Consider the following 12,011-nt stretch of genomic DNA (forward strand, 5'->3'; position numbering starts at 1 on the left):
TCAATAACTGAATACGTTAAACAATCGTATTTGTTAAAGATAAAACATTTATTTAATGTTTTGTGGATAATAATTATAATAAAATTAAAAATTAAGTTTGCAAAATTTTATTTAACATTAAATAAAAATTAGAAATTTTAAGGTATTAAAAACATGCTTATTTTTTATTCTAGTTAATATATCTTTAAATTAAATTATTCAATTGTTTTATCTCTTTCTACGTTTCATAAATTTATTAGAAATTTCTTAACTATATTATTCATTACGCTTTTTAAAAATTTTCTGTCGTTAGAAATTCATTATCAAATCATTATTTTAGGCAAAATGAAATGTTACATAATGAACTCAGTAAATAGATTTTTTTTAATATGATTACTGCTTATTTATTTTATTAATTTTCTGTTTTAATGTGTAATTTTAAAGATATAACAAACATTATATTATAAAAAATAAATCAAACAGTCTTTGTTTTTCTTTTAATAAGGCAGCTACCTGCCTTGTATTGTGTTAATTTAAGTTACTTCATGAGGGTAGCTTTGAATGTGGGGATTGAATATATAAAGATACTAATGTTCATAAATACACCTAATATTTTAAAAATTTCAAATAAATCGTAATTTTGAAAACACATTGCTATTCTTAAAAGACTCATAAAATCTCGGATTATTTATAGAAAAGTGAAAAGAATTTTTTTTAAAAATGATCTTCATTGAATCTGACTTTTAATTTTGTTCTTACATACATGAATAATTAATGTTTTAATTTTTAAATTATTTAAATACATGTGACCCTAATCTCTTAGCTTTATTTTTTTAATACAAAAGCACTTTATTAAATTGAATAAAGCTTTTGATAGATCTAATAGTAATAAAATTAATGTCAAGGATGCTTTGCTTTTACCCTGTCATTCTACACCCTTAAACAAAACTGACTTATTTGTAGCATTGTAGCATTTTAGAACGCAGAATGAAAACGCTCATACATAAATATGAGTTAATTCTAGAACGTATAATCTATTACACATGATTAATACAGGCGCAAACATACATATAAATAGGCTCCTAAACATGTATAAAAACTCACACAAGGATATCATCTATACACTGCAGCCTGTATATGTGCTCGTTAATAATATTAGTTGTAAAAAAAAATCCGACTATAAAGTCATAAATCATTGTCTGAATAAAAAACTGATGAAATTCTCCAAACTTAAATGAAATAATAAACTTTAATTAATCAGTTTTCGCAGTTCCTGCATAAAATTTATTTTCATAATTTTAATCAAAATTCGATTGATATTAATTCTTTTTATATTATTTATAATAGTGTTTATTAGTAATATTTAATTCTTTTCAAATTTCTTTTACATTTTTGGTGAAATATACAAATTTAATACTTAAATTTTAAAATAAAAACAAAAAACTAGTTCTATATTTCGTTACTTGAATGGAAATATTAACCGTTTTTTAATTAAAAAAAAAATTCCTTTCGGAACGCCGGAAGGCGGAGGTAGATTTCACCGGTGCTAAGTAAGGGATAAAAAAATTTCCATCTTTAAGTTAAAAAAAACTTCAAATTTACTCAAAACAACAGCATGTCAAAAAAAATTTCACATGTTTAGCAGACAATGAGCACCATCTTCTTACTATTCCAGCAAACTTTTGGTCATTCCTTATCGTAAGGGTTGGTCATATCAACAATTGTTACAGACAAAGTTTTAGGTATTGTTTAGAGAACTAACGACCGCTTTAAACCGCTTCGATACTGGCATATTAAGGGCGGTATGATTCTTTTTTGTTTTCGAAACCCCATTTTTCAACCCCCTGGGCCAATGATCGGTGATATCAAAAACTTTACCGAGATAAGTTTTAGGCCCTTATCTAAAGAATAGTAGCAACTTTAAATGAATTCGATATTTTACTTAATAAGAAAGTTATAGCGATTTTTTTTCGCTCAAAATCATTGGCCCAAAATTACGGCAGTTGTCGTGTCCACAAGAAAGTGAAATATATATATAAAATAAAATTTTGAACTGACGTTTTTTTTGGAGTCTGGGGGATGCGAAATGCAAACATATTTCGAAATTTTCCGGAAGTTACCATGTTTCAACTTTCTTATAAAATCTACTTAAAACAAACAGAATTTTCATTCATTGTAATATAACTTACTTTTATATTCGTTAGATTATACTTTTTATTAATATTTCATTTCGATGTTACCAATTTAAGTATTGTAGCATTTTATTTTATTTTATTCTCAATTGTTGGATAATATTCCAGTTTTGTTATTAATTGTTTTTTTTTTCGTTGATAATTTATTTAGGACAGCCTGATACTGTGTAAATATAACTATACAACGCAGTGTCAGTGTTATTATTTCCGTTCCATTAAAAGACCTTAAAATCAAGGTTTTTTTTGTGGCCTCAAAATAAAAGTGTTAAAGTCATTGTTTGGATATGAACTGGTATCGCAATTGCATAAGAAACGATATATTTATTATATAATGTAAAAATTATAACAATACATTTTATGCAGAATTTGTTTTATTTATACTTTTTGTTACGTTTGTCGGTTACGGTTATTTATAGTTTTCATTTATTAAATGTTTGTAAATTCTTTTGCGTTTTAAAAGCGTTTTAAGTACGTATATTAGTACTTAAAAACTCAATATAGCATTTAACACTACTTAATACCTAATAACATATCTGTTTACATAATACTAATAATATTTATTACATAAAACTTACTTTTTATCAATAAATAATTATAATTTTTTCATAAAATATTATAAATACGTATAAGCTTATTGCTTCTTATATTCTACAAAAACTGAAATATCAGTAATTATTTAAAGTATCTCAATTTTCTTTCTCCCAAGAACACAGACACTACAGATGACTTAAACAATTTAAAAAAGATTAACGTGAAATTATACAAATAAATTAATCTAAAAATATTTATACGAAAATGATTTTCATTGAAACTTTTCTTGAATATTTCTTCTTCTTGATAAATATTTTAACTCTAAAGGTAAGTGGATTTTATACTCATAAACTTATTATTTTACGGTTGTAATAAACATAAATCATGAAGAACGAAATCAATATTTAGTAGAATTTAAAATTATAATAGTTATTTCTAAAAAAAATATAACGATTCTCCCTTCTATCAAACTAGAATACACAATTATTTCTGTATTATCCAGCAGAGTTGTTCGTTTTTCATGTTCAAGGACCTTATTATACTTTCTTGACCATTTTTTATAAATGTCACTTGTTCTAAAATATTTTTATGGCAATTTATTTAAAATTAAATTTCGTTTTCCAAGAGCAATGTTATTCTTTTGCAGTAATCAAATTAATTAAATTCTCTGTATACTTGTTTGATGTGAATATAATACACAAATATTTTTCAAATTAACATCTTTTGAAAATTATTATTTATTTTGAACCTATTATTTTTATCTAATTCTTTTGAAAATATAAAACGAGTTAGCCCAAGGTACTCGCTAATAAGTTTCCAAATTGATGCTATTTAGAAAAAAGTTAAGACCAAAAATTAAAGTAATATAAAATAGTTGCGAAAATTCTAAAGAAAATTATGTTTAATGTACAGGCCATAAAATTATAAAACTTTTACATTAAAAGTTGTCGTTTATTTTATGCTCACAGTTGATAATCCACAGGTAACTGGTGTTATTTTTTTAGATGTTCATTCTTAATGCACATTGAAACGTTTTTTCCTCATTGAAACATTGAATAGTGGGATTAATCACATTATATATACGTATATATAACCACTCTTACATTATATATATATACGTATATATAACCACTCTTACATTATATATATATACGTATATATAATGTGATTATATATATATATATACGTGTATATATATATATATATATATATATATATATATATACGTGTATATATATATATATATATATATATATATATATATATATACGTGTATATGATGTGATTAAGGAGGAAAGGGAAATAATTTGGAACTGATTCTAGACCTTCAAATAAGGAAAAATATTCATAAAAACATATGTTCGAAAACGCTTTGTTGTCGAGTTACGGCTAGCGAAAGATTTCGCCAGGATTTCAGTTTCCCCGGTGAAATGAGGTCATACTAGAATATTTAAGGTGTTATATAAGGAATAAACTTGATGGTTGCTTACGGTTCTTGACCTGAGAAATTAATAAAGCACGTCCCAGAACTGTATCTCCCATATTTTTCATAATATCCAACCTAAAACAGAAACATTCGGTGACGAAAAATACGTTTATTATAGTACGAAAGGGCCTTTTTGATCATGGCACACCAAACATTCACTGAAAATCGTTGATCGAAATTTGATTAGACTACAGCATGTGAATTTTCTTCAGACCACCGATGTGAATTCCGTGTGCTGTTTATTCTGTTACTGGTAAAAGTAACTTCATCCAAAAATAGTATTAACGGAATTAAGCAGTATTTGTTGTTAATCCATTGACAAAACTGCAGTCGTCTGTCATAGCTGGTAGTGCTGAACTTACTGAAAATGATAAGGACGCAGTCCGTAAGCGTGTAATGTCCTCCATACTGTCTTTCGTGGAATGATGAGTCATCTAGAAATTCTTAGCTTGGTCGTTGTAGGACTAAGTTGTGCCACCTGAAGGATGTTTTCCGTTTCATCACCGTAAATGAAAGTATTGGTTGACGTTCAGATGAAACATGAGCGCTGGAAAGTGTACCATTCTCACGAAGATTATTAAAAATTCAACAAAATACTTTACGGTTTGAAACTATTCATCCAGGATACCTACGTCGGTATTCTTCTACCGCAGCTAGTAATGATCAAACTAATTTCGAAGCATATCCCCCAATTCGAAAGCAATTTCCCCCAAGGGAGAAGAAAACCGACTTGTGGCATTGCCAGTTGCCATACCACTCCCTCCGTTGGTACCCATCATTGGCTTAATCGGAGGACATCTTCTGATCACATTCCACAGTCATCAGCCGGCCTCGGTGAGATCCCACTCATGCGAATGCCTCGAAAGACATTCCCATCAGTAAATTCCGCCCTGTCTTAGCCTTCTCCGAAGGCATCGGACACCTGTTAATACTACCACGTAGCCCTCTGGAACTACTCTGCTCTACCAAACTCGCAGAAGCATGAAGACCCCGCGCTAACACCTAAAACTTTATGCCACCTAAATATGCCATTACAGAACCAGTCATTCGGTAAATCGCCAATTTCTGCGATATCAATAATAAATTCCATTGTGTGATTGAAGTGCAAACAAACCAAAACATAATCCCAGAGAACCTCAGGTCCGTCCAGGAGCTGAGTATAACCTCTAGTCTTCCACTTCAGCTCCAGTTTTGACGCCCGCTTGGAAAAACTAAAAAGTTGATCGCAACTACGGTTCGTTAAACTGCCAGGCTAAAATCAGTAAACCGTACCCGGTAGAGTGAAAACATACTCCCGAACACGACACCCATTCATACTTGATAATCTAACTGGGTCACAGTGCCAAGCACGCTTACTTCCGGCCTATCAACTGGGACGAAACCGTAGTCACCCGGGATACTAACACTAGATGAACCCGCAATCGCCAGTACAGGGTATGAAGCGAAGTAAGCTAGCCAAGTAATCAGTTGTAAAACATCAGCGGTACAAACCGTAGAGAAAATAAAATTCTACCAGGTCCCCTATTAACACACAAACAGCGCTCAGTCGAAGACTGAGGCTAACGCAACTACAAGTAAAGATCTATCCGTTTTCGATACAAAGGCGGCCCTGCGAACAGAGTCGACTGCCCATAAGAAGTGCCCACAAATTCATCACCTAACTTTTGTCACAGAAGCGATTTTGCAATCGCATTAAACCTAAAATAAAAGCCCTCTGCATCGAGGAGCGGCTGGATCACAATGTATTACGAAGGAACCTTAGAAACCGCAGATCTGGTAGATCACCCTACTTTAGATGGGCGCTGCGAAAAGCAACCTCAAGACACAAAACCTATTCACCTAACACTACGTACAAACATCAACCATTCAAAGAAGGATACTAACTTCCCAAGGAATTGAAATACAATTCTACCGCACGTAAATAACAGCCATAGTCCTTACTGTTGACCGAATGTCTGCACTGTTTGTGCAACCTTCTACAGTTTACGCAGGTTGGAGCCTCGGCTTTCTGCGGATAGTCGTCAGCTTGTGACCTTTCTAGCCACAATGCGCGCAGAAGACGCATGCTTAGAGAATTTGGCCCTGTGGCCAAAACGACAGCACTTGAAACATATTTTCACGTCAACGTATTCCTTGAGCTTCCGAACAAGAGACAGAACCTCCTCATCGGATAGCCGCTGGTCAATGTCGTAGGCAATGACACAGAGCCTACGTTTACACTTCGGGTCAACCTTGACCTCCAGCTTTTTCACCTCTGGAACTCCGCGATGACTCGGACAGTCTCCTTATCGTTGGAACCATTACCAGACCCTTGTTGGTATCTTTAATTTCCCTGATCTTCAAGTTCTTTCTGTTGCCAAGAAAGGCAATCTGTTAATCCTCTTTGAGTTGTCTACTAGTCTTAGTAGACCATCAGTCTTGTTAACGCATATCACCTCGGGTTGCTTCGAGGCTTCGTTAGCTTTTCGCTTGTCCTGCACAACGTCAACATAACGCTTCGGCTATACGAGACCTGGAGTCGGAACCTGTACTACGTTGACCTCCTTGGGCTTGGAGGACAACGTTTCAAAGTCTTCTGCCAAAGCAGAAAGAATACCCCTAACATGCTTTAACCTGGTCTTTGAAACATACAGTTTTTTTTTGCCAATAGCAAACATTACAGTTTTGCCAACCTAATTTTTAAAAGGTCTAAATTTATTCTACTAAAAACAGCTCTTTTTAATTTTTACAAATTCTAAATTTTTTATCGTTTTGTCCTGTTTTGTTATTAATAATAAAATTTAACCTTTTTTTTTGTTTTTTATAAACTTCAGTACATCAGTTCTCTCAGAATTAAATTTTCTACAAGTTTTCATAGTAAAATTTAGCATTTATTAATCATTTAACAAAGTTGAATTAAAACTATGATTTTCGTCACCGAACTTTTCTGTATTACGTTGGATATCATGAAAACTATGAAAAATACAGTTCTGGGACTTGATTTAATCGATTTTACAGGTCAAGAACATTAAGAAACCATCAATTTCACCTCTTTATAACGCCTTAAAAATTTCAGTATGACCTCATTTCACCGGATAACTGAAAAAAAGCAAACTTTTTCGCTAGCCGTAATTCGAAAATAAAGCGTTTAGTTTTCATGAACTAGATAGCGATATAGCAGAACTATAGCTCTAGAAGGAAAAGTATTGTAATCGGTCCAGTTTGGGCATATGCGGTTTTCACCGGATCTTGACGTTTTGACACCTAAGGAATCCAAAACAACCGGATGGAAATTTTCCGGATGTTAATGTTCGTATATACACATCTGTGTGATCGGTGTTGACTTCCAAATCACATTATCTCCAGAACTACTTGACCGATTTTGACCAAACTTGGTCAGATTACTTCTATATATGAAGCATTGACGACATTAAATTTTCAACTTAAAAGGTGAAGGTGATGAGGCTGTACAGCATGGTCACTCTCATTGTCTTGAGAAATTTGATTGATTTATATTATTTTCTGTTGGATGTTTGATTTTTTCTTTTCTTTTATTTTTTTCTTCTATTTTGGCTGAAACTTATCGGTTCCCTTTTGATTTCGCTAATTAAGGTCATATTTTCTTAGGCACATTTGTTAATTATAAAACAACAATATTTGCAAAATCGCAACCCTACTCCAAAAAATGTTCTAAACTAGTGGCTAAATGGACACACTGCATCAATACTATCTCTGTCCAAAAAGAATCGCAGTACGCCATCTTGGAATTTCCCTTTTTCCCTGTGGGAAATTCCCTTTTTTCCTTGTCCTCTTGAACAGGGAAATTTGAAATTTTACAGAGCTGCCAAGTAATGTTTTTTACACTTTAAATATTATTTATTTTATTTTATTTAGTTAATATTTCAAACGTTGGTACCACTGATAGCTGTGCAGTCGTCTGATATGTTGTGACGTCGCAGGTTGCAGTAGAATTAAACAAATGAATAATATTTAAATTGTAAAAAATTAACTCGGTCTGGCTGGGTCTCGAACTCGATTGCTCGCTTGACTCGGTACTTGGTGCAATAAGCCTCGCGGCTACATTGTCTGCTTACCGCACAAGCAAAATTTGTTAAATTACATTATTTTAGTTAATGCCGACCGTCGCCGCTAGTACCGCCACACCCGCGCAATTAAATCCGGTATGCGCGCGAAATTTAGTTAGAATCAAACTATAAAATATTATATTTAAATAAAATAATAAATATTTTAAATTAAGTTTTGTGTGTGAATATGTGTATAAGCCGTGCATCAGAAACAACCCATAGTTGTAGGACTTTCTCGGAACATGGCTTTATCCGCGTGACAGGAAAGTCCTACAACTGTGTTGTCAGCTTTTTCCTTATTTGAAGCTCTAGAATCAGTTTAAAAATTGTTTTCCTTTCCTCCTGAATCACCATATACATAAATTTAGCTGGCCTTGGATATCTGTTTCATTAAATTTTGGTGACCAATAGTTATTTTTGTGTAATGAAAAAAACCTAATTATATACAAATTTCAAATTTTGACTATCTATTCAAGATCATTAAGGTAAATTTTTGCATGTAAAACTGTTACAATCCAAATCTTTGTTCAGTAATAAATCATGTACACGTCCAACATCTTTTAGATGTATGATACATGCAAATGACTTAAAAAGATAAATATTAACTGGTTTTAATTTATTTTAATAATTCTTCAAGGTTAATAAAACTAATATAACGAAATGATAAACAACAATATTTCAGTACATTCTGGTTGCAATATATCGTCAACTATTGATAATCTAGATGAAATCACTCTTAACTTCTTGATTTCCTTTAGTTTTAAAGGCATGTATTGTTATAAGCTAAGTTATATAACTATTTTTGTTTTAATTTTTTTCTAAGCTGCATTAATCACTAAGCTTATTAGAGACTAAATTAGTAGCGTGCTACACTTTCATTTGGTAGCGTGCTACACCGAAAGTGTAGCACGCTACCACATGTGCCACTGAGGCGGCCACATTTTTTTTTTATTTTAAAAAATTACAGTAGCATTTTTTGTAGCTCTCGTAAGTGTTGATTGTTGTATATTAATTTGTATTTATTCTATTTATTAATTTTTCCTTATCTTTTGTTTATATATTTATATGCGTTTATTTTTAATAGATTTGTTTATTCTACTGATGATGATTCTTTAATAAAAGAAATGCGTGTAAATTTATAGATTTTAATTTTTTGTAAACGTTTTATTTACTTCAGTTTGTTCGGGTTTATTACTTACATTTACCTAACTCATCATTTCACCTCTACCAGAATAAGAAAGGATAATTAAGTAATGAATGAATTGCTACTGAAACAGTAGACTGTAATTAAAATGTCACCTAACCAATATTGTTTCAATGAAAATCTTACATGTAAACAAAAATGTCATTATATATCAATTGATAGGGTCCTATGACTCTATTAATCACCTGCCTGCAATATTAAATTTTATGTTGGGATCACATTCTCCTCCAAACACAATGGCATACGAAGACCAATTTTTTTTAGGACGCTGCGCGATAGCTACTGAAAGAGATATGAATAAAAAATAAATTATAAAGTCAAATGAAAAAATATATCTTAAAAGATTTCTATTATTTAAATTATATTGTTATTTTAAATAACTAAAATGAAAAACCTGTTTAAGTTATGAACCTTAATTAATAAGATAAAATGAAATAAGCAAAACCAGGTGATTAGTGAAAAGAAACCTGATGAAATCGAAACCAGTGTAGCCCAGACTGTTATGCATACTATCTACTCGTGAATTTTCATATTTCTTATACACCGATTATTATATCTGTGCAAATTAGAACTTCGAACATTTGATTTTGCCGCGATATGTGATAATACACTACTCTCTGTTAATTTTAAAAACTATAGCTATCTCAAGTAAAACATTAGTCATTATTTGTGGTATATTTTGATAATTAACAGTTGGAAATACTTTTTCTTGTATTATAAAACCAGCTATTAACTATATGTAGTGCTTCAAGTTTATTTTCTCTGGCAGCAAAAATACTGAATATCTCCATTTAACTGTCTATTATTATAAAAATTTACGGTGTTTATTTTCATTATACGTTTGTGTAGAATATAATAATGGCAGATGCTTTATTAATCGATAAATTTAATTTTGGAATTTATTTTTATTACGATTATTATACATATTTTATTCTGTAAATAAATTTAATCTATGAGGTTTTATGTATAAAAATACTGACAGAAGAAGAATACTTAGACGTATTCTTCAAAGAAGTTATTTATTTTATTTTATCCAGATTAAATAATTCAGTACTTTTAGATTTTCTTATTGATTTCTATATTTTTTTAAATCCAAATTAAATGCACTTAAAAGCTTTTGTATAATGTAAGGAAAAATATGGTTTTAATTGATTGATAAAGATAAAAATTGGATTTAACTGAATGATAGATATAAGACTGAAATAAATATTTTCTTTGACCTATATAGTATTGCTATTTTTAAATATATTGACTACTTTTATGAAGATATTCACAGTTTAACAGGATAAATAAACATATCACGTTCGTTTAAATCTAACAAATAACTGTTCCTTGTCTGACTGATAACGTGCCAAATGTCAAATACCTGTCGTACTGTGTATGTATGACGTTTTGTTTAACTTGTTGGAAATGTCGTGGGACAACTTGCATAAACAATTTCGACTGAATTCAGTTAATATATATATATATATATATATATATATTTTTTTTTTTTAAACCAAATTATTAAGCTACAGAAAACCACAAAAACTAATTTTCTTTTCTCCTGTAATATGGTACAAAATACAAATTTGGTTCTGTACAGTTTTAATCAGTTTTTTCCTGATTCTCTGTGCGATTTCGTTTCATTATTGAAGCCTGTAAAAAAAAAAAAAAAAAAATGAAGGAAAATTAAGAAAAGTATATTTTGCTTTAATAAATTTTAATTTAACATTTCCTTTATGCCAGTGTGAAACCCGCAAAAAATGATCCACAAATCTCTTCCCTTAACTGCTAATACTGAAGTTCCTAACCTTTTCTCATAGTCTATACATAATTTTAACATTTATCGATCAAAGCTTTTACATACATTTTCCAATAATAACTATTCTAGTCAAAAAATGTTATCCTAAAAAATTAAAATACTGGTGTATTAATTTCGATAAGTTGAGAAAGAAAACATATGTAGCAATTAAAAAAATTAACTATTTTAACTACGAGAGGATGTAATATTTAAACAGAAAATTATTTGTAATTGCTACGTTGTCTACCGTGGAAAAGATAAAGTTTTATATCCATTACGCAAAATCATTAACTGCAGGCAGCGTTTTGGAATATTGCTCATGAAACAACGGATGGATTTTTTACTTTATGACTGCCTCTCACCCTCAACGAGGAGACTCCAGACCCAGCAATGCCGTAACCTTCATCTCCACCCCAGGGGCTGGGTCTCGGTCTTTTGAGTACCTTATGCCTCGAATAAGGCACTCAAAAGATCGAATGGGGAGTTCCCCATTCGGTCAAAGTCCCGGTGGGGACTCCCCACCGGGACTTTGATTTGACTCCCCCCTAAAAGACGTGTGATCGTCATCACAGCAGAAAGGGTCACACTTCGTACTTGGAGTCCCCAGCTAATCATCGGATCCAGGACACCAGGGCATACCGGACCTCACAGCTGGGGCAGTCCAACACCTTCCGCTGCAAACCCCTCCTCCGTTTCTCATCATCTTTAGCTCGAACCACCATCCGAGCAAAGAGGCTAGTGTAGTACTGACGAATTTTAAATTAAGTTGTGT

At 31.3% G+C, this 12,011-nt stretch overlaps 1 protein-coding gene across 4 annotated transcripts in view; it reads left to right on the forward strand.

The window, feature by feature from the left end:
* LOC142322316 (uncharacterized) overlaps window positions 1-12,011 on the forward strand; it is a 264,731-nt gene that overhangs the window by 37,289 nt on the left and 215,431 nt on the right. For 2 of the 4 annotated variants that reach the window (XM_075361254.1, XM_075361255.1), the window contains exon 1: window positions 2,952-3,029. The exons of the other annotated variants lie outside the window; for them this stretch is intronic. In XM_075361254.1, the coding sequence (XP_075217369.1) occupies window positions 2,967-3,029 (63 nt within the window). In that variant the 5' untranslated portion in view covers window positions 2,952-2,966. Of the gene's footprint in view, window positions 1-2,951; window positions 3,030-12,011 lie in introns of those variants that run through there. 4 annotated transcript variants of the gene reach the window in all.

This window comes from Lycorma delicatula, chromosome 3, assembly GCF_047948215.1.
Source record: "Lycorma delicatula isolate Av1 chromosome 3, ASM4794821v1, whole genome shotgun sequence".
NCBI classification, from domain to species: domain Eukaryota; kingdom Metazoa; phylum Arthropoda; class Insecta; order Hemiptera; family Fulgoridae; genus Lycorma; species Lycorma delicatula.